At 39.2% G+C, this 23757-nt stretch overlaps 1 protein-coding gene across 3 annotated transcripts in view; it reads left to right on the top strand.

Annotated features, from left to right (window-relative positions):
- The window catches only part of FAM13C (family with sequence similarity 13 member C), a 177950-nt gene that overhangs the window by 102727 nt on the left and 51466 nt on the right, over positions 1-23757 (top strand). For all 3 annotated transcript variants that reach the window (XM_058696377.1, XM_058696376.1, XM_058696375.1), the window contains one exon: positions 15315-15399. In XM_058696377.1, the coding sequence (XP_058552360.1) occupies positions 15315-15399 (85 nt within the window). The remainder of the gene's footprint in view (positions 1-15314; positions 15400-23757) is intronic.

Raw genomic sequence — 23757 nt, 5'->3', positions numbered from 1 at the left:
CTAACATGTTATCTATCATGGAGAATATTCCATGTGCACTTGAAAGCAATGTGTATTCTCCTACTTTTTGGTGGAATGTTTTGCATATATCTGTTAGGTTCATCTGGTGTAATATGTTGTTCAAAGTCACTGTTTACTTGTTTTATCCGCTGATGTAAGTGGAATGTTAAAGTTCCCTATTATCATTGTATTCCTGTCTATTTCTTCCTTTCTGTCTGTTAATATTTGCTTTATGTATTTAGGTGCTTCTATATTGGGTGCATATATATTTATATCCTCTTGTTTGATTAATCATTTTATCATTATGCAGTGCCCTTCTTTGTCTCTTGCTATAGTCTTTGTTTTAACACTTATTTTGTCTATAGAAGTATTGCTACTTGACATTTGTTTTTGCTTCATTTGCATGATATATTTTTTCCAACCTTTCACTTTCAGTCTTCATGTGTCTTCAGGTCTAAAGTGAGTCTCTTGTAGGAAGCATATAGATGGATATTTATTTATTTATTTATTTATTTATTTTATTATTTTTATCTATACAGTCACCCTATGTCTTTTGATTGGAGCATTTAGTCCATTCACATTTAAAGTAATTATTGGTAGGTATATACTTATTGCCATCTTGTTCATTATTTTCCAGTTCTTCTTTGCTCTCTCCCCTTGTGGTTTGTTGGCTTCTTTTACTGTTATGTTTGGATTCCTTATTTCTTTTGTGTATCTGTTATAGGTTTTTGATTTGTGGTTACCACTGGGTTTTTATACAAATTCTTATGTGTACAGCATATATATTAATTTGATGGTTGCATAAGTTTGAATGCTTTTTAAAAACACTAAATTTTTACTCTTCCCTCTGCCTTTTATGTATATGATATAATATTTTACATATCTTTATTTTTTGTATTCTTGAACTATTTTTTGTAGATATTATTGTTTTACTACTTTTATGTTTTAACCTCCATACTGGCTTTGTAAATGACTAATCTACTACCTTTACTATATGCTTGCTTCTACTCGTAAATTTTTTTTCCTTTTATAGTTTTCCTCTAGTGATGGCCTTTTTCTTTCCCCTTAAAGAATTTCCTTTAATATTTCTTGTAATGATGATTTAGTGGTAATGCACTTCAATCTTTGTCTGGGAAACTCTTTATATCTCCTTCTATTGGGAATGATAATCTTGCTGGGTACAGCATTCTTAGTTTTAGGTACTTTTCCTTTCAGCACTTTGAATATATCATGCTGCTCCCTTCTGGCTTACAGTTTCTCCTGAAAAATCAGTTGATAGCCTTATGGGGTTTCCCTTGTATATAAATGTCTCCTTTGTCTTTCTGCTCTTAAAATTCTCTACTAATACTTTTAGCCATTTTAATTATCATGTGTCATGGTGGGACCTCTTTGGGCTCATCTGGATATGGGCTGTCTGTACTTCCTGGACCTGTTGTCTGTTTCATTTTCCAGATTAGGGAAAATTTTACCTACTATTTCTTCAAATAAGTCTTCTGTCTGCCTTTTCTGGGATTCCCATTATGCTAAATGCTCAATGATGTCACTGATGTTATTTCTTTTTGCTATTCAGTTTGATTGCTTTCCATTATCCTGTATTCTAGATCACTGGTTCATTCTTCTGCAACCTCTAATCTGCTGTTCATTCCCTTTGGTATATATTTTATTTTAATTACTGAATTCTTCAGTTCTGACTGGTTCTTTTTTATATTCTCTCTCTTTGTTGAAGGTCTCACTGAGTTCACCCACTCTTACTCAAGTGTAGTGAGTATCTTTATGACCATTACTTGGAATTCTTTACCAGGCATATTGCTTATCTCCATTTCATTTACCTCATTTACTGTGATTTTGTCTTGTTCGTTGACTTGGGACATATTCCTCTGCCTCTTCATTTTGTCTAACTCTCTGTGTTTCTATGCTTTGGGTAGGTCAGCTATGTCTCCTGGTCTTGAAAGTTGTGGCTTTATACAGAAGAGGTCTTTTGACCTGTCGTGAAATCCCCCCTGGTAGCCAGAACTAGGCCTTACATGAGCTGTATGCCCCTCCTGTTGTGTCTGAGCCCTGATTACCTTCAGCCCATCTGGCTGCAATTACCCACTTTACTTGCTGTGGATACACTGGGCAGGATTTGGTTTCCACACTGTTGAGAAGCCTGTATGAGGCTACTGCAGTCTTGTTGGTGGATAGGGCCAGCAGTCATCTCAGCTGTCTACAATTAGTTCTCTGCCACAGTTGTGGGTACAAGGAAGGGCAGCACTTGTTCTCTGCTGGGCCAAGTGAGAGGTTCTCATTAAGAGATTGGGCTGCTGCAAATGTGGGCATACTAGTGTGTGAGGTTATCTCCTTTATTCCCTAGGGCAGGAGGAAGTTTGGAGTGATGGTGGTCCCCTCTGCCAGGGCTACCTGCAGGGTTCAGTGGAGCAGAAGCTGCTTAGGAGGGATGCCTGCTGAGGCAGGAAGGTTGTGTTGGGTGTGTCCACAGGGGAATTCTGGAGTTGGGTATGCTTTGCTAGAAAGGTAGCTAGAGAATGTTAGAACTGGCTCCTGCAAGCATCTGGCTATCTAGGCTGGGGAACTGTAAAATAAGTAGCGCCCACCAACACTTATATTCCCTAACAAACTTTCTGAATTTCCCTGCCCCTCCATCACATGTGCTAAGATTTGTCAATAAATCTCCTTCACATATACCCCAGGTGCTCTTCAAACTGATACTTCTGTACTGTATCTTGGGCTTGAATTATTCATTGTGCTGGCTCTTATGCTGTTTCTTCCCACTCCTGACTCTCCTAGAGGTAAGCCTACTAATTTTTAAAACTATAAAAGTTAAGGCCCACTGTTTTTCAAAGCCAGATGTTATGGGGACTTGTCTTCCCAGTGTGGGTCCCCTGTGCCAGGCACTTGGTGTGGAGTCTGCTCCTCTCACTTCTCCATACTTGTTATGTCTCTCTTATTTGTGGTTAGTCTCACCAGGGGTTTCCAACCATGTCTCTGCCCTCCTACCCTTTTCAATGTGAATTTCTCTATACTTAACTGTGGAATATCTGTTCTGCCAGTCTTAGGGTCATTTTAAGAGTTAGTTTCATAGGTGCAGCTTTTATCTCAGTGGGTCTGTGGGATGAGGTAACTTTAGAATCTTCCTACTTCACCATCTTCATCACAGCTCTTAATTTTATTAATATTTTCTATTGATTTTTTCATCCCTGTTTATTTATGATCTGATTTTTATTATTTCTTTCCTCCTACTAATGTAAGGCTTTGCTTTTTTTTTTTTTCTAGTTGCTCTAGGTGTAAGATTAGATAGTTTATTTGAGTCCCCAAATTTGTTGTTATTTCTTGAGATGGGCCTGTATCACTATAAACGTCCCTCTTAGACCTACTTTTGATGCATCCCATATTTTTGAGCATTGTGTTTTCATTTTCATATGTCTCAAGGTGTTTTTGCTTTCCTCTTTGATTTTTTTCATTGACCCCATTGGCTGTCTTGTAACATATTGTTTAGTCTTTACAAGTTTGTGCTTTTCCAGTTTTCTTCTTGTAGTTGATTTCTAGTTTCATAGTGCTGTGGTCAGAAAAGTTGGTTAATGTGATTTCAGCCTTCTTAAACTTATTGAGACTTATTTTGGGGCTAATGTTATCTGTCTTTGAGAATGTTCCATGTACATCCAAGAAGACAACATATTCTCTTGTTTTTGGAGAAATGCTTTGTATATATCTGTTATGCCCATTCAGTCTAAGGTGTTGTTCAGTGTCAATGTTTCCTTATTGATTTCCTGTCTGGATGATTTATCCATTAATGTAAGTGGGTTGTTAAAGTTCCCTACTATTATTGTATTACTGTCAATTTTTCCCATTGCATTTGTTAATATTTGCCATATATATTTAGGTACTCCTATGTTGGGTGTATAAATATGTACAATATTGTATCTTTTATTATTAATCTCTTTATCATTATGTAATCTTCTTCTCTGTCTCTTGTTGCAAACTTTGTTTTAAAGTCTATTTTGTCTAACATAAATATTGTCACCCTAGCTTTTTGTTTGTTTACATTCGCATGGAACATATTTCTATCCATTCACGTTCAGTCTATTTGGATCTTTAGATCTAAAGTGAGTGGCTTGTAGGCAGCATATAGATGGGTATTGTTTTTTGTTTTTTTTTCCCCCTTCCATCTTCCATTCAGCTATCCTATGTCTTTTGATTGGAACATTTAGCCAATTTACATATAAATGAGTTATTGTTAAGAATATATTTATTGCCATTTTGCTAATTGTTTTCTGCTTGTTTTTGTAGCTCTTCTTTGTTCTTTTCTCTTTATTTGCTAGTGATTTGATGACTTTCTTTAGTGTTATGTTTGGATTCCTTTCTGTTTATTTTTTATGTATGTAGTATAGGCTTTTGGTTTGTGGTTACCATGAGTTTCATATATAACCACTTACGTATATAGCAGTCTATTTTAATTGGTGGTTGTTTAGGTTCAAATGCATTCTGATAGGGCTACATTTTTATTTCTCCCCCAACACATTGTATGTTTTTGATGTCATATTTTACATATTTTTATTTAGTGTATCCTTTATATAATTATTGTAGATTTAATTGATTTTACTGCTTTTGTCTTGTAACCCTCATACTAGCTTTATAAGTGGTTGATCCACTTGCCTTTACCATTTCTGTATGTTTTCCTTTACCATTCAGATTTTCTCTTTCAAATATTTTCTTATTTCTAGTTATGACCTTTTCTTTTCTGCTTAAGGAAGTCCCTTTAATATTTCTTATAAAGACAGTTCAGTGGTGATGAACTCCTTTTTGCTCTTTATTTTCCCTTCAATTCTGAATGACAACCATGTCACATAGAGTGTCCTTGGTTGTAAGTTTTTGTTGTTTTTTTTCAGCACTTTGAATATATTGTGCCATTCCCTTTTGGCCTGAAAACCTTCTGATGAAAAATCAGCTGAAAACCTTTTTGGGGGAATGGATTCCCTTATATTTAACAACTTGCTTTGTCTTGCTGCTTTTAAGATTCTCAATATTTTTAATTTTTGGCATTTTAATTTTAATGCGTTTTGGTGTGGATTTCTTTGGGTTCACATTTTTTGGAACTCTCTGTGCTTCTTGTACCTTGATGTCTGTTACTTTCCCCAGGCTAGGGAAATTTTCAGCGGTTATTTTTTCAGATAAGTTTTCTGCCTCTCTCTCTCTCTGTCGCTCTCTGTCTCTCTTTTCATTCTGTAATCCCTGTAATGATAACTTTAGTACCCTTGGTGTTGTCCCAGAGGTCCCTTAAGCTATCCTCATTTCTTTAAAATCTTTTTTCTTTCTGTGCTCTTCAGTTTGAGTGATTGCTACTACCCTGTCTATCACATCACTAATCAGTTTTCTTTATCCTCTAATCTGCTGTTTATTCCCTTCAGTGTGTTTTTCATTCCTCTTATATTCTTCAGGTCTGTGACTTCTGTTTGGTACTTGCTTATATTCTTTATCTCTTTAGAGGTTGAAGTTCTCACTGGGTTCATCCATTCTTCTCCCAAGTTTGGTGAGCATCTTTGTGATCATTACTTTGAATCTTTATAATGTAGCTTACTTATCTACATTTTATTGGTTTTTTTCCTGAGGTTTTAGTTAGTTCTTTTATTTGGAACATGGTTCTCTGTTTTTCTATTTTGATTGACTCTCTGTGTCTGTTTCTATGTATTAGGGGAAACAGCTATCTCTCCGAATCTCGAAGGAGTGGCCTCATGTAGGAGATGAACCTTATCTTTCAAACTTGCCCTAGTCCTTGGTTGTCTCTAGAACTTTTGTGATTGTCTAAGCAGCCTCATTTATTCTTGGTAGGTCCCACTTTTTGAGAGTGTGCCAAGGCATGTAAGTGTCCCAAAGGGAGAAATCTCAGTCAACACCTAGTTTCAGGTGATTGGAAGCCAGATCCTCAGGCAGCAACTTTTAAAGTTTGCAAATATATATACTCATGAAGGACTGCAATTATAGTTTCCAGACAGTCATCTGGAGGTGTCCCCTGAATGATGGTTGCAAAAATCAGAACTTCAGATGAGTGCATTCTTTTCTGGGAGGTACCAGCTTGTGTGGTAGCGAGGTCAAAGGAGAACACAATGATGGTGTTCCCACTTAGGTTCCTTGAGAACACTTCCATAGCCCCTAGATGTTTGGCAAACCTGAAGTCTATCCCTCATGCTGAAGGTCCAGAATAAGTAAATATGCCTTTTTAGCAGAAAGACTGGGGGTGTCTTTCAGTCTGGGGTGGTAGTAGTCTGCCAAGAAACATTTCCAATTGTCATAGTCCTATGGAACTCAGGAATATAATCCTACTTATCCAGAAGAGTGAGATTATCAAGGAGTGTTCCCTATATGGACTGTGCATGCCCACTGGCCTTAGTAAGGCAATGGGAGAACATGGGGCTGGAGTGTGCTGGCAGGCCATACCAGGACAGTGGGAGACTGCAGGGCAAGGGTTCATCTGCCAACTTTGGCAAAGCAGTGGGAAAATTCAGGGCTGGGGCACACATGCTTGCACTATCAAGTTAGAGGAAGAGTACAAAAGTGGCACCTGCCAGTGCCTCTTTCCCCACAGAGTCCTAATAGACTCCTGCACCTTCAGCAGATGGTTTAAGATTAGCCTTAAATACAGAGAACAATCTGAGGGTTGGTGGGGGTGTGGGGGAGAGGGGAAAATGGGTGATGAGCATTGAGGAGGGCACTTACTGGGATGAGCACTGAATGATGTATGTAAGCGATGAACCACGGGAATCTACCCCCAAAACCAAGAGCACACTTTACACACTGTATGTTAGCCAATTTGACAATAGATTATATTTTTAAAAAAAGATTAGCAAATGAATCTTCTTTACATGTAGTTTAGGCACTTTTCAAACTGCTGCTTCTGCTCTAGTCCTCAGGGTTAGTTAGTCTGCATATAAGGCCTCAAGTATCTCAGTTCTGTGCAGTCCCCTGGGTTTTATGGACATGAGTCCCACTGTTTTTCAACGTCAGATGTTTTGGGGGTTTGTATATCCACTGTAGGCTCCAGGGATGGGATGCCTGATGTAGGGCATGAAACCCTCCCCTCACTTCTCAGGGGGCTTTGTATTTGTGAGATTCCTCCTGATTGTGGATCACCATGCTGGGGGTGGGGTTTTTGGCAAGATTGTATGTCTGCTTCTCCTATCCTTCTCAATGTAGCCCTTTTATTCTTTGTTGCAGAATAGCTGTTCAGCTAGTTTTCAGGGTTTTTTTTCAGAGAAGATCATTACATATGTAGCCATATAAATTTGGTACATCCACAGATGTAGGGGAGTTCCGGATTTTCTTGCATTTTCATTGTAGATCATCCTATCTTACTGAGTTTATTTTTTAAACAGAATATTTTTCAGAGCTAAAAGAAATTAGAACAGAAATACCAGTAAGAATTAATGTATGGGTTACAACACAGACTACACTTGTGGACTTCAGCCCTTGGTTATAACTGATTTTTTGGAAAGTATTAATTTTTTTGGGTGGGGGGAGGTAGCTATTCACTTTCATACTTGTCCTTTTAATAGGACCTTAATAGCTCCAAAGACAAAGTATTGAAATCCACACTATAAATTGAAAATGAGACACATTGTAGTTTTAGAAAATCAATGTCTTATCATCTAGAAAAGCTCAGAGTCCTGAATTAAAATATGAGTTCATAAAACTGTATTATTCTCTTCCAAACGTCTCATTTTCATATTTATTCACTAAGGTGAACATAACAAGGACACCACAACAGAGTCGAAATGAAGTACAGGACTCCCCCTTCCCAGGTTGAAATCATCCATCTAAAAGGAAATTTGGTTTGGGTTATTGCGTGTTGTGGTGATGTTGTCCTTGTTTAAAAAGAAATCCTGGTAACATCAGACTATGACCTAGATCCTCCTGTCAACAAAGGGCCCCTAGAAGTGAATAGTTTGTTCCCTTGCATTGAATTTCTCCATAGGGGATTGTGGGGGTGATAGCTGATCATCTGGAGCAGAGGGAGGCTGAGCTGAGTTGTGTCATCCTTCATTTAGACCTGGCTGAAAAACGTGCTGGGATATAAGCAACACAGGCCCCAAAGAAATTAGCCAAAAGCCCAGTCTTTCTAGGGGCAGGGTCAATTTGGCATTTTCTTATAGACATTACTATTGGGGGAAGTCCCACTTCTTTGGCAGGAACATTCAGAGATCCGCAACAACAATTCAGGAGGCAACATTGCCTTGCTCCTGAGCGCTTCATACTTTATGTGTCTTGATATGTGTGTGGAGGGGGGGGGGGGGGGGCGGCAGAGCGGCAGCCATCAAGGGGAGTCCAGGGCAGGAGAATAATGAGGGTGTCAGAGGGCAAGGAGTCATGGAAAAGCTATTGTCCCAGGGACAGGGACTCAGGCAAGTAAGACAGCATTTAGAGTGAGCCATATCCTGAGGGAATAGAAACTATATCTTTAAAGTATAGATCTTGGACCTCCTGTATCTAAATGACCCTGTCCTGGACCACAGAATCTGAATCTCTGGGGTAGTCCCTGAGTGAATGCACATCTTCAGTAAATTCCCTAGTGATTTGTAATGATTTTAAATTTTCTGGACCAGGGCAACAGGGCAGCTTGAAATTGGTACTCAGAAGGGCCTAAAGAGTCCAGGAAATCAAAATTAATATGCAATGGCAGTGTTTTTATTGGTTGTCTCCTGTAATACTCATTGTGCTAGGTATGGTAGTGAAAAATGGAAGCATATTGCCAGCCCATTTGGAGCTAGAAAGAGCCAATAAACAAGTAAGGAAATGAATGAATTTACATATTATATCAAGTATTAGAAAGAAAATAAATGAGATGCTAACAGAGAAATTGAGGGGCTCTACTTAGGTAAGGTAATCAAAACTGGCTCAAGAAATTTATAGAAATTTGACTGTGAAGCAACTATAGCTAAATCAGGCCTGGGGAGGTGGGGTCAGGAAGCAAATGCAAAGAGGGGATATTATGTGTGTGCCTATGTGTGTATGTGTGTGTGTTAGGGAGGTGGGTAATTGAGGAAATATGCATAGAAAACATTAAAATCATAGAAGAATAGTGGTAAGTAGAACTGAGGATGTTCAGAGACCCAGTTGTATCCCCAACTTTTAGCAAATTTCCAGTTCGATCTTCACATCACTATAGAGAATCTGTATACAGTTCTTAGATAAAGGGATGTGAGAGGACAACTAAATCTCTTCACAGAAATTAAAAGTAAGCTGTCCCTACTCTGCCACTGGTGAATTGCAGACAAAGGCACCTTAAAATAGTATTTAACTATCCAGCCTGTGTGGGTGTTCTCCATTCCAACCAAACTAAAGAGAGATTTGGTAATTGCATAGGAGAGAAAAGTGAGTATAGTATTTTCTAAAACAAGTAGCATGTTTTCCATTATGTAAAAGAGAGAAATTAGCTTTTAGAAAGCCACACCTAGGTTTCACTGACTTGTCTTTGTTTTTTTTCATACCCAGATGCAAGAGGTGGAAAAGAGAGGTAGTCATTTTTCTTTAGAGGATCCATCAGCCTTTGTTCAATTTTCCTGCAGATCCTAGAGACCCATTCATGCAGACTTGGAATATAAATATGGAAAAGTGCTAGCAGCCCACCCCTGAGGGATGGGCTGGGGGCAGCTTCACAGAGGGTGGGGGTCCTAGTTAGAGAAGGGTTTCATTGAGGTAGCACAAAGGCACCGGGGATTTTCTGTAGAGCAAAAGCATGTTCCTACATTAAAGATCACAAAGTCAAGGATAATCAGAGTGAAATAGGTGTTTACTCTTTCCTTGGGCTTATGGTTTCTTTCCTCCATCACCCTATGACAGTAGAAACTGACATTATTGTTTGATTTGTTTCCTTGTTTTATGGCTGTCTCCCCAGTAGAGAGGAAGCCTCATTAGGAAGGGTCTGATATCAGTCTCACCAGAGCCTAGTGCATCTCTCTGTGCATTTAAAGCTGCTAGAGCTTAGGAGCTGCATGTGTGCTGTGACATTTATGTAGAAGTATGACCCTTGTTTGTGCAGTTTGAGTTGTCCATGGGCCTTCTCAAGGGTGGCTCTGTGGGACTCAGCCCTGATGGCTGGCCAGATGTCTTCTGTTGCCCACTGGAAGGACATGTGACAGTGGCATAGATTGTTCACAGGTAAAGTCCCACTCTCATCCCTGTCCTGGGTTTCCTAGTCATCAGGACAGGTATTCCTTTATGGACCTGTTCCACACATGGTGTCCAAGTTCCCACTTTCTGTTCTTATATTGGGGAGCAGCAGGTCATCTTCAGGTAAAGGGTCAGTTTGGGGGTGGGGAAGGGATATAGTTGATGACAGCTGGTCTGCATAGTTTCTTCCACTCTGCTTTCTTATTCTCAGTTATAGCAGCTTATTTTTTCCCCTTCTACTTGTCCATTGAGACCTTCATCTTCTCTCTCCTGTTTCATTTGTCACTTGTTTTCTCCTCCATTCCTTTAATCTTACACTTATCTGGTTTCTCAGAAAGGAATAAATCAGCCAAGCAGATGGATCTCCTTTGGCAAACTTAATCAAGCAAGTTTTGATTTTGCTTCAGTATGAGTACAAGGGAGGAAGTGGGAGAGGAAGATGGATGACAACCCAGTTACCACTTCTAGCCACAATTGGGTCTCAGCATCATATCTCACTCCCTGTGGGAGTTCAGTAGCCTTTGAATGTGAATGTGAGCTGATAGTCCTATGCATTGAAATTCTTTGCTATTTACACTTTATTCAGTTCCAGAAACATTGTCTAAGCACCTACTTTGTGACATTCTGTGCACCATCCTCAGTATATGCATGTTTGCTTTCCTTTCATTTAAAGTTGGAAAGGAGGGCACCTGGGTGGCTCAGTCTTGGTTAAGTATCCAACTTGGGCTCAGGTCATGATTTCACAGTTCATGGGTTCGAGCCCCATGTTGGGCTCTGTGCTGATAGCTCACAGCCTGAAGCCTGCTTCAGATTCTGTGTTTCCCTCTCTCTCTGTCTCTCCCCATTCACATGCACTCTCTCTCTCCAAAATAAATAAACATTAAAAAAAATAAAAAATAAAGCTGGAAAGGAACTTAGAAGTCATCCAGTTTCAGGACCTTTATAGGCAGATGCAGACAGTCGGGCCCTGGGAGATGAAGTTATGAGTCAAGGCCTTAGAATTGGTATAGAGTTTGGCCTTGCACATGACAAGAGCTCTACCCAGCAGCCTCTGGGGTGTAGAGATAATTCATAATAAACCCAGTGTTCAGTCCTTGAGTGTTTACTATATGCTGGTGCTGTGCAAAGTGCATTTCATGTGTTCTTCCATTTAATTCTTACAACAGCTGTCATTGTTAGTGTTATTACTGCCTTTTTTTTTTTTACAGATGAAGAAACCAAGGTTTAGAATAGCCCAGATGCTTGCCCAAAGTCAGATGAATAGGATGTAGCAGAGCTGACATGTCCTCCTCTGCTTTGTAGAATATACAAGAAAACATGGAATCTGCAAGAAGCTGCTGGTTCTACATCCTCCCTCTAAATGGAGGGGAGGAATTTCTTTCTTTCTTTCTTTCTTTCTTTCTTTCTTTCTTTCTTTCTTTCTTTCTTTCTTTCTTTCTTTCTTTCTTTCTCTTACCTTTACTTCTTTCTTCTTTCTTTCTCTTCACTTTTACTTTTTAAATTATAGTAATATATATATAACATTTACTACTTTAACCATTTTCAAACATACAGTTCATTGGTATTAAGTACACTCACATTGTTGTGAAACTATCACCACCATCCATCTCCAGAACTTTATTCATCTTTCCTATCTGAGATTTTGTACCCATTAAACCTAACCTCCTTTCCCTCACCACCAACCCCTGGCAACCACCATTTTCTATTTCTATTAATTTTATTACCCTAGATATTGTCCTTTTGTGAATGTCTTATTTCACTTAGCAAAATGTCATCAGGCTTCATGTTTGTTGTAACATGTGTCAGAATTTTCTTCCTTTTCAAGGCTAAATAATACTCCATTGTATGTATATCACATTTTATCAATTCATCTGTCAATGGACGCTTGGGTTGGTTCCACCTTGTATTAGTCTGCCAATACTCTGTTAAAGTTGCCATTAAAAAAAGACTGGGTGGCTGAAACAACAAACGTTTATTTTCTCACAGTTCTGGAGGCTGAAGGTCAAGGTGCTGGCAGAGTTGGGTTTCTCCTGAAGCCTTTCTCCTTGGCTGGCAAATAGCCACCTTCTCACGTGGCCTTTCCTCTGTGTGTGCATCCCTGGTGTCTCTTTCTCTCTGTAATTATAATTATACCAATCATATTGAATTTGGACTACACCCTTATACCTCATTTTACCCTTAAAATCTCCAAATACAGTTACATTGGGGTTAGGTCTTCAACATATAAATTTGGGGGAGACACAATTCATCCCATAATATACCTCTTGTCTATTGTAAATATTGCTATGAATATAGGTATACAAATATCTGTTTGAGTCCCTGCTCTCAATCCTTTTAGGGTATATACACAGTCACAGAATTGCTGGATCATATGGTAGTCCTTTTTTAATTTTTTGAGGAAATGTTATTCTGTTTTCTATAGCAGCTGTACCACTTTACCTTCTCATGGTGTCATTTCTTAATCTTCAGAATAGTTTTGCTCTTTTTTAAAGGTTGTGCTCATTTCCAAGGTCCTTCAGTAGGAAGCTTGCCTGGAATTATTCTTTTTTTTTTTTTTAATTAATTTATTTATTTATTTTTTAATATATGAAATTTACTGTCAAATTGGTTTCCATACAACACCCAGTGCTCATCCCAAAAGGTGCCCTCCTCAATACCCATCACCCACCCTGCCCTCCCTCCCACCCCCCATCAACCCTCAGTTTGTTCTCAGTTTTTAACAGTCTCTTATGCTTTGGCTCTCTCCCACTCTAACCTCTTTTTTTTTTTTCCCCTTCCCCTCCCCCATGGGTTTCTGTTACGTTTCTCAGGATCCACATAAGAGTGAAACCATATGGTATCTGTGTTTCTCTGTATGGCTTATTTCACTTAGCATCACACTCTCCAGTTCCATCCACGTTGCTACAAAAGGCCATATTTCATTTTTTCTCATTGCCACGTAGTATTCCATTGTGTATATAAACCACAATTTCTTTATCCATTCATCAGTTGATGGACATTTAGGCTCTTTCCATAATTTGGCGATTGTTGAGAGTGCTGCTATAAACATTGGGGTACAAGTGCCCCCGTGCATCAGTACTCCTGTATCCCTTGGATAAATTCCTAGCAGTGCTATTGCTGGGTCATAGGGTAGGTCTATTTTTAATTTTCTGAGGAACCTCCACACTGCTTTCCAGAGCGGCTGCACCAATTTGCATTCCCACCAACAGTGCAAGAGGGTTCCCGTCTCTCCACATCCTCTCCAGCATCTATAGTCTCCTGATTTCTTATTCTTTTTGCTTCTCAGATGGTTGGAATTCTTTTCAGAAACTTGGTGTCCTTATTCCTCTATACCTCCTGTCAGTAACCTCAGGCTCTGACTTCCACACTCAGTTTCTGGGAGAGCATCCCAGAAAGGAGGAGAGAGCAGTAAAAAAGTGATCTGGTGTCAGGTAGATGTCTCATCTGAACTGTGTGGTCTCAATCAGCAACCCTTGAGCACAAAGGAGGTTTGTACCTTCATCTCTGAGCACAGCACAGGAGGTATCTGGAGCCCACTTAGCAGTGAACAACTTTGAAAACACTGCTTTGGGCTCATATTTGCTCACATAAACAGCATGGATGAGGGTATGGGTGTGGGAGTGGGTATTGTATAAGGGGAGGAGTTCAGTGTGAGGAGATGTTGGGGGTAGGTGCTTATGTGAGGTAAGGTATAAGGGTGTATATGGGGGTAGGTGTGTGTGTGTACTGAATAGATGTGAGAGTGGGAGTTGAGTATGAGGGTGTATGTAGGGTGTAAGGTAGGGTGCTTCCGTGTGCGTGTGTGTGTGTGTGTGTGTGTGTGTGTGTGTGTGTAGTAGGGGATATAAGGGATGAGTGTGAAGGGTAGGAACGAGAGTTTATATGTGGTTATTTGTGGGTTACATTGTATGTGCAAAGTAGTGCGAAGGTAGGGGGTTGGACATGAGGGTGTGGAGAACAGGAGGTGAAGGCATATATGAGGTAGCGTGTGAGAGTATGTGTGGGATAGGAATGGGGGTATGTGTATGGAGTAGGGTGTGATGGTTGGGTATGAAGGTGTATGGGGAGTAGACTGTCAATAGAGTGTGTGTGTGTGTATGGGAGAGTCATAGTAGGCACAGGATCACTGGCTCCACTGCAGGTAGCCACCCCTGCCAGGAGCTCTGTGGGTGGAGGAGCTGCTGAGGCCTGCAGAGCTTTCCTGTTGCAGGGGAGTAGCTCCTGGCCAAGGCCTCAGGCGTGACTCACTTTCATCTGGTCAGGGGAATTAATTTGCTGGGTATCTGTATCATGGCAGGATACATGCATCAGTCTGTATGACTCTATTCTTATTAAGAACCATGAGAGAAATTTAAAATGGGAAATGAAGGGGGTGGGGTAGGGTTGTTCTGGGAGCTCAGAAATTGCTTCTCCCTCAGTGGCTGGGTCACACTCAGTGACCAGGGGCCTCTGCCTTGCTTCTTCCACTCTGCTCCTGATAAAGGCAGTGATAGCCATTCCATGTGAGAGGAACAACTTCAGAAGACACACACACACACACATGCATGCATACACCCCCCCCCCCACACACACACACATACAGATGTAGATCAGGGAGCCCAGAAGCAGCTCCCAGATGCTAGGCAGTCTCTGCAGCAGTAACTCTTTATGCACTGCAGTCTGCTGCAGTGTTCAGAGGTTAAGGGATGCTGGCTTTTATGAATGGTAGCCTGGGAGGGGCCTAATATCACTTGCTCCTGATGTCAGCACAATGAATGAAGCACTTGCAAAGCGTAAAGCCTCAAGCACCCGGGAAGCAGATACCGTCTCAGATTGGTTCTCTTGGTACAGCGTCTCTTGCTGACGAAATCACCAGTCCCGTGTGTGACATATAAAGCCAAATACGTTAGGATTGAAATGAGGCAGAAACTGAGGTTGCATGTGGAATAATGTGTACCTGATTCTGGTACAATCAGCTCTGCCTGAAGCAGCTGTGGTTGAGATCCTCCTCCTGCCAGGCGCTGGAGGAAGGTGTTCTGCAGGAACTGCGGACTTACTGTTGTGTATTAGGCAGTTACTTAGCTAGCCTGATGTTCTGCTTTTGCTGGCAGAATTCCTTGCTCAAGCTCCAAGCCCTAGAAACTGATCTGTGCTCTGCATTTTTGACAAACCAGGAAGAAGCTGCTCAGGTGCATGGACTCAAGGACCCAGACCCAGTGTCGACCCAGAGTGTGCTTGCAGAAGGCGCAGATGTTGCAGGTAAGAGGCTGAGGTGGGGGAATGTCCTCACATGTACCATCAGGATAGTTCAGGCTCTTGCTGCTTTCTCCTAAACCTGGCCTCTTGTGGGAAACCATGCCTGGTGCAACAGAAAAACTGAAGAGGTGCAGTGGGGGAGCTGAGATGGTCCAGGAAGAATTAAGGTGTGTTCTGATACAGAGAATTCTCTCCAGCTGGGGGCCAAGCATCAGACTATGCATAAATAGGTGTCAGGTGAAAAACATCCACCACTACTCCTGGTCCTAATGAATGCCTGATTGGCCTCCTGTGACAAACAAGTAGTGTGCTTATTTTCTATCACTGCATGTAGATAATCTGTACTGTCGATTGTCATGGTATTTTTGAGGTATTCAGTGATGGGATAGTTTTAACATTACTACTTCCTTTCTTCTATTACCTGCTTGTAAGATGATTCATCAACATAGGAAAGTGGAGGTGAGTGGTGTAGCTCATTCTGATCCTATATTGTCTTTTTTTGTCTCAATTTTTTTTTTTAGCATTAACGTCTGTGTTGAAAAGTCTCAAAATTGGTTCTCATTTGTCTGATAATTTCTCTGGTTTTAATCCCAGGAATGGTAGATTGACTAGTAAGCAGAAGGCAAACTAATGCTCCCTGAAAGATTTAGATAGAAAAGAAACACTAATTTATATGAGTAGAAATGAGAGCACAGCTTATCTTTTGTAACACAAATAGATCAGGGGTTTGTAAACTGGTTTCTAGATAGGTGATAAAATTGGCTTAAGTGAGCTTGCTTCATGAGATGCCCTTTAGTTTCAAGAATTGAAGGAAGAGATTTAAGAAGGTAGAGTGTTTCAGTATGATTATTAATAGTTCATTTAAAACATTACTGTTTAAAACAGATCCATATGATCTAAGTAGGCAAAGCTTCCAGTGTTTATTAATTAAGAATATTAACAACTAAGCATATTAAATAATAGTGGCCAATAATAAAGCTATTAATGGTAGCTACTGTTATTGAAGACTTTTGTGATCCAGACACTGTCCTAAGTACTTTGTATATTTTATATTAAATCTTTAAACAAACCTGTGAAATAATACACTTCACAGTAAGGACACTGAGGCCAGGTGCAAACCTACTGTTAAGTGATAAATTATTTCCTCATGGATGCAGGTGGCTAGTTGGGTGTCATTATTGTCTGGTGAGCTACCCTTGTTCTGTTGGCCATTGTGTTTGGATGGGAGGCAAGTAAAATGGGCAGAGCCCAATGTCGATCTAATTAGAGGTTTAAGTCAGATTATTAGACACACTCTTCTTCTTCTACCAACCCCAACAAACCACATACAAAACACATAAAGAAATCTTAAACCAGATATAAATTAACTTTTGAGTTATTTGATGTTTTGTGTAGCTACACAAGTATCTGGCAGAATTGTACAATATTTGCGTGTTGGATATGGATATATATATATATTTTAATTTTACATGATGACTTTTAAGTGCATGTATTGTCTTATATTCTCCAAAGATCAGGAGTAGTTTTGCATTTTCTCATCCTGGATGGACAGGATTTGGACAACTTTATTAACACTCCTTGTGTAATGGAAATACATACTGAGTTCATGTAGGAATTGCCCATACAAAGGAACCATCAATACATTTCATGTTAAGTGTTAAATGGCAGAAATGGACAGAAGGTTCCTTACAAAGGAGACTTGTGGGTTGGGTACTGAATTTTCCAAAATGTAGGTGAATCTGAGATGTTCCAGAGCCCTTCCAAGAGAGTCTATGAAAAAGAGACGTTTTCACTGTGTGTGTACTAGTCAAGATTTCTCACAAGTTTTCAAAAACCCATCTTGATGTTTTTCACCTTTGTAGTCTTTGTGACTAAGGAGTCTCATTTAGCTAAAATGACTGCATGAAACTTGATATGGGGAAAGTGAAGAAGCTCCAGCCCTTATATTGAAACTTGTAATATTTATTTGACACCTTTCTTCTCTAATTTTCCAATAACCCTTTGACACAATCTGGAAACCACCTGCTAGATGTTTTTAGGGACCTAAAAAGTCTCTTCATTTGGCAGGAATATTGCCAAATTGGCAAGCATTTAGACTAGGTTTTCACAGATTAATTTATGGAATCGTTTAGTCTCATTGGCTTCCAAGATAAGTGTTTATAGGAAGGTCCTATATTTCTATTCCATGTGTCACTCAGAAGGAAGAAATGTTTGCTCATTTAGAGTCTTAGGCCCTGTGAAGGGATTTCTAGAGTGATCTTTGAACATCTCGAAGCTAGTTTTTATGTGTGTATAAATCTCTTTTGAGAGTGTGATCACATAATAGTACAAATGGCCATAAGTCTATAAAGGAATATATTAATTTAAAATTTTGTCCTTTCCCAAAGTATAACATCTAGCCCTGAGCCTTACATGTATAGAAATATTCAATTACTTATTTTTGATATCAATAATTGCTATAACAAAGACAAAGCCCAAGGGGTGATTTTTACAGGAATTTCTGGACATAATATGCTACCAGTTCACTATTAAAAGCAAACATTTATAACTATAAATTGGTATGACATAAATAGGTTTCAAGCTTTCTTTAGACTCAATTAGGACCTGACCAGTAAAGTAAAACTTTTTCAGTAGGCATTTGAAATGATGATCTTAGCAAAGCATTATACTCTCTACATCTTGAGATCAAAGTATTGGGTTTTAACTTGGGTTTATGTATTGCAAAGATCAGTCCTACCTAGTAAAATACCTGAAATGTGTCTCCACTCTGGCAATGCAATTATGAACTGCACTTGCAGCAAAAACACATTTCATGGTACCCCTGGAGGAGCACTGTGTTCTAAATAGTGTTTGTGAGACTTCCTGCACATCACAATTACCAGGAAGCTTTGCAAGCTTCTGCAAGGATTCTTAGTCCTTATCTTTAGACAGTCTGGGGTAGAAGTCTTGTAATATTTATATTTCATAAACACTCCCAAATGGTGGGAACCATTATTTAAGTGTCTTGAATTATGAGAGAGAAGACCAGGTTCTCTCAGGTTCTCTTTGACTCTGCTTCACCTCAGTTTCATGGACAACATGGACTTACAACTCAGGGTCAGTGACCAGTTGGCTCAGTCATTTACTTCAGAAGGAGGAAGGTGCTTGAGCACCCAAGTCCTCAGGCTAGAAAAGGGTGGGATGGGACATGGACAAGGGACAGGGACAGATTTGAGGGGTGTAGATGTAGAGGCCCTTAGAAAAAAATGACACCTGGTAGATAACTTCAAGACTGTACATAGGGTAACCAATTGTCATGGAATGTCCAATTTGCCCAGGAATGTCCCAGTTTTATCATTAAAAGTCACACATGCTTGGAATTCTTAGTCCTAGGCAATCTGTGACAACTAGTCACCCTACTTGTAGGTTGCAAATTGCCTAATTTGATATGGAAACCCTGAAAGCACTTAGGCTCAAAAATCCGAACTACATCAATAGCCTCTTACAGTTGAAGCAAATGCTTCCTCTGTTGCATTAGTAAGGATCTATTCTGGTGTTGTTGAACAGAAAATGGAATGAAAATTTCTTTTCAACTGCTTGTCATTTTCTAAGTTTGCAGAAGGACTGTTTGTTCCACATGACTAAGCATAGTAACCCCTGTTCTGTGTGACCACAGGTGATTGAATAGTTTGGAGTTTGTGGCAAAAGCTGTCACCAGTGATAACTAAAGACTTATTACTAGAAATAATAATGCCACAGCAGTTTCTAATTAATTCTTTTACTGTAAAATCTTGATTTTCAAATCTAACTATTTGGGTAAGAGCCTTGTTCCTAATGTTGATTATTACAAAAAACTAATACAGGCTATAATTATTCCCATAAAGAATTCTTCATGGTTTGTAGGTCTTTTCCTGATGTTGAAGTTAAGATGGGGCAGAGTTAAAGAGGACCTGGCCTTCTCTCTCACATTTCAAGACACTGTCCACTTGACCAGAAGTTCCCAATTACTTGGGAGTTATTATTACACTTCCAGATGTCTGAGCTCTCTATCTTAAAAGGAAAAATTTAAATGTAGGTTGAAGCCTGAAAAATCTCCATGTTTGAAAATCTCCCCCTCATAATTCTGAGGGGCAGATAGATTTAGGAACACTTTCTAGAGCACAGTACTCCAGAGCTTCTCTAGAGAGTACCATGCAATGCGTTCTTGCTGCAGGTGGAGTTTATAATTGGCCTTCTGGAAAAGGGGACATCTCAAGTATCCCACTAGGTGGGGCATCTACATAACTTGGTGTTTCATCCTATCTGGCAGTAGTCCAGACACTGTTTGAAAGTTGGTAAGAGGGGGTCCATTACTTCAACCTTGTAAGTGCACAGAATTCCAAATATTCTTTAGAAACTTTGTTTATTATGGGTCAATGTGTATGTATATGTATTATTTCTAAGTCCTTCCTGAACCTTTTTATATTTTCAGTATGTACCACCTGTTGCTTTAACATTAAGAAATGGCTACCACTGTAGAAAGTAGTACTTCATCTTTTCAGTTTCTTTAAAGTAGTGGTTTTCAGTCAGGGTTGATTTTTTTTTTTTTCATCTCTCTACCTTCCTCTCTCCCTACCTTGGGGATATTTGGCATTATCTAGGGACATTTTCAGTATCGCAGCTTGAAGGTGAGTGCCACATTTAATGAGTAGAGGCCAAGGATGCTTCTGAACATCCTGCAATGTAAGGAACCCCCAATGTCCACCCCACCACCCCAATAAAGAATTATCTGGTCCAAGATGTCAATAGTGCCAAGATTTAGAAACACCCTTTTAAAAGCTTTTAAATGCATGCCATCAGTATTATTAACAGCACTAACAATGACATTTTCATTTGTGTCAGACATTGTTACATGGGTTTCCCTGTTTTATGTTCACAGTCCTGAATGAGGTAGGTGCCATTATTATCCCCAGATGGAAGATGAGGAAATAAGCTTGGAGAGTTAGTGTAACTTGCTGAAGGTCCCACAGCTACTGAGTGGTAGAGGTTGGGAGGAAATGGGAGGAAGGGAGGGTTTCCCAGTCAGACTCCATAGTTTAGTGCTTCACACTATACTATTAGCTATCCAGTCTAAATATTAAGTCCCCATGGTTCTAATATTCTAGAATTTGAAATTAAGCCCATAGCCAACCTATATACTCTATTAATGTGTTATGAAAGTCATATTTTCTTTATCCACTCCTGAGTTTGTTTTGTCAACCTGAAGGGACCTAGATTTATAGTTGAATAACCTGTTATAACCCCTCTTCACATATTTATTTCAGGTCCTATGATCTAAACCATCTCTAGAACCCTGTACCTTTCTTAATATGCATTTACCTGACCTGCATAATGTATTCCAGATGGAGTCAAATAGAATTTTATTTGTAGATATGATACCATTAGGGGAAATTGGCAACATGGACAAGGGATCCTTCTATTATTTCTTGTAACTACATGTGAAGCTACAATGATCTCAACAAAAAATGAATTAATATCTAAAAAATATGGGCATGGGGGTGTTTTATTAATTACAAAATATTATGCTTGTTATATTGTTTTCGAAACTCTTCCTAGAGATGCATGTTCTTTTCTTGGCCTTTTTGTCATAGAACTGCATTCCATTAGAGCTCCCAAAATTCCATTCCCTACCAAACTAATAGTTTAGTGCTTATTATTAAGAGTACATGGATTAGTTTTCTCCAGCTGCATTGCCTACTGGCCCACATTGAAGGTCGTCTGTCACTGTTGAGCTTCCTCATGCTTTGCGAGCTGCTTCTGTAGTAGCTTAGCATTTTATTCTTTGAAAAATATCAATATCATCTGCAAATTCAGACTCGCAATGCTACTATCTCTTCTATGTCATTTTTGAAATGTAAAATAAGGTTAACCCAGGATCCATTTGCAAGGATTAGTACTGATATTTCCATCATAAAGATACTAATTCATCTCTGTTCTTTGGTGCATATTGTTAAGTGGATTTTGTAATCCACTGCAAAACATTTAGCTCAATCACCATTTGGTTTTGTTTTTAAACAATTTCTCATTTAAAAACCATGCCATGCACTTCTTGAAAGCCCAAATAAATTATATTCATTGGCTCTACCTTGTTCGGAAACATAATTCTTTACAGAACTTGATGAGCAGGTTGGGTGATCTTGGACAAGTGATTTGTTCTCTCTATGCATCAGCTTCCTTTTCTTTAATATGGGAAAAAAGAATAGTATTTACTTCTTAGATTATTGTGAAACTATTGTAGCATAATACATATGAGGCACTTAGCACATCCCTCTTAGTAAATGGTCAATAAATGTCAGCTATAATTTTTTAAAAACCTGGGAATTCTTGCTGTGATCAGAGCTTATGTGGCCTTTTTCCCAACTGATAATGTTTACCCTTGTCTTTATCTACTCTCATAATTCTAGCTACTTTCAAGGTGTTGAAATGCCATTAGTACCGTTCATTTCCTAGGTTCCCTCTAGAACATTGCATATGATTGACATTACACTAATTCTCTTCAGCAAAAAGTATTTATAACAGCAATAATCTACAGAGCTGATGGTTGAATAATTACCTCCTATTAAAGTTGAAACTACATTTGTTACCATAAACCTATCCTGTGCTAAACCTATGACATAACTTGGCTGGAAATTATCTTTACTGTTAATGATTTTTCCCTGGTACTTTTATTACCATCTTCATAGTGTCTGAAATAGGGGGCTTCACATTAGCCCCTTGTTTTCCAAAGAAAGTTTTTTTTTTAATGATTTCAAAATTCATAGATGACAGTATATTCTCTGAGTCTGTTTCTGTAACTGCTTTATAGGGAAAGGAAAAAAAAAAACAGTCCTACAGCCTAAACTGCTAGGTGATTATTTTTAACAAGATTTTTAAATTCAGTTTTTAAGGCAGGTCAAGGACTGTGGTAACATTTGTCCTTGCTGTAACTCTTTGTAAATGAGGACTCTGACTTAGAAGAGCCTTACCTGGCCAAGGACATAATAATTGTGTGCAAGTGGCATCTCAGACTTTTGGCTAAGATCAAGTATAGTGTCAGACCAAGTTTGGGGCTCTGACTCGAGAGTCCAGGCTTTTAACTTGTAGATTTATAGTCGTGTTTTTTTAAATTAATTTTTTAAGAAGTGTTAGGTTTATAGAAAATTGAGCAGACAGTACAGAGAGTTTTCATATACCCCCTTTCTCTTTCACATAGTTACCCATATATCATGCCCAGATACTTGGTGTCTAACACTGTTCTGGATGCCCAACCCTACCATCCCCAAGCTCAGCGTGAACAACCTTTACTGTCTCTTCCAGTTCCATGAGGATCATACTTTTTTGTGGCTCTATGTGGAGCTTTGGGACTAACTTCTCTGACCAAATTTTCCTAACTAACATTGGATGAGGCTCATAAAGATACAGACCCCAATTGAAGATTAGAATTTCCTTTGATAGCCTTCCTGTTTGCTTTGTATATTCAGTTTTCCTTCTGCTTTGCAAAGTACATCTGCTTATGAATGTGAATGCTTACAAAGATTGCTTGTTATCTTAATAGAATTTTTTTTCCGCTGTACCACTGAGGCGGTCAATTGTGCAGGAGTTGACTAGAGGACCTGGAGAGTCTTTTAGCCTGAAAAATAACCAGAACACAGTATCCAGCTTTCTCTATATATCAAGAGGGTGCTTCCAAATCTTGGACATTATTGTGGATAGTGATAGATGCTTGCTCTTTCCCTGGTTCCACAGTTCAAGCAGAGCTCTGTAATCTGAGCATTTGGCTCCACTTTTGTGACACGGGGAGGGAAAAAGTTGTTCATTGGCCTTGGCCATTTCCCTTGTTAATTTCTCAACTGTTCTTTGGTAGTATGCATATAGGCAAAAGAATAAGTCTTGGATAATCAGAGAATAAGGTACAAAGCTTCATTTAGCCACCTGGTAGATTTGTCTAGAAGATTTGCTTCTTTCCTTACCAAATTGGACATTTGGTTTGGTCCTGTGTAGAAACTGCCTCCAAAAATATTAATTATTCCTACTTCAAATGTTCTACTCCAAAACAATGCAAAAAATGGATTTCTTCCCTTTCTCATTGTGACAGGATCTGGAGATCTCACATCTGTCCTCAGCATAGGTCATGTTACTATAGCCCATGGGTAGAATTTACTTTGATTTAGGTTAGAAGTCATTAATGTCTGAAGACCTCAGTCTTTCATGGACTAGAAGCTTATGTTCACTCCATGTTTCCTGGGTATAAACTCAACCTTTGTCACTTGCCTCTCCTTCCTTCTTACCCATCCCCACCACCATGCTATCACTTTGTTTCTATTCTTCTTTTTTTTCCCCACAGCTTTCTGGCTACTTCTCTTT

Source organism: Neofelis nebulosa, chromosome 13 (genome assembly GCF_028018385.1).
Source record: "Neofelis nebulosa isolate mNeoNeb1 chromosome 13, mNeoNeb1.pri, whole genome shotgun sequence".
Classification (NCBI taxonomy): Eukaryota; Metazoa; Chordata; class Mammalia; order Carnivora; family Felidae; genus Neofelis; species Neofelis nebulosa.
The sequence above is the reverse complement of the archived record's forward strand: the minus strand, read 5'-3'. Positions and strand labels throughout refer to the sequence as shown.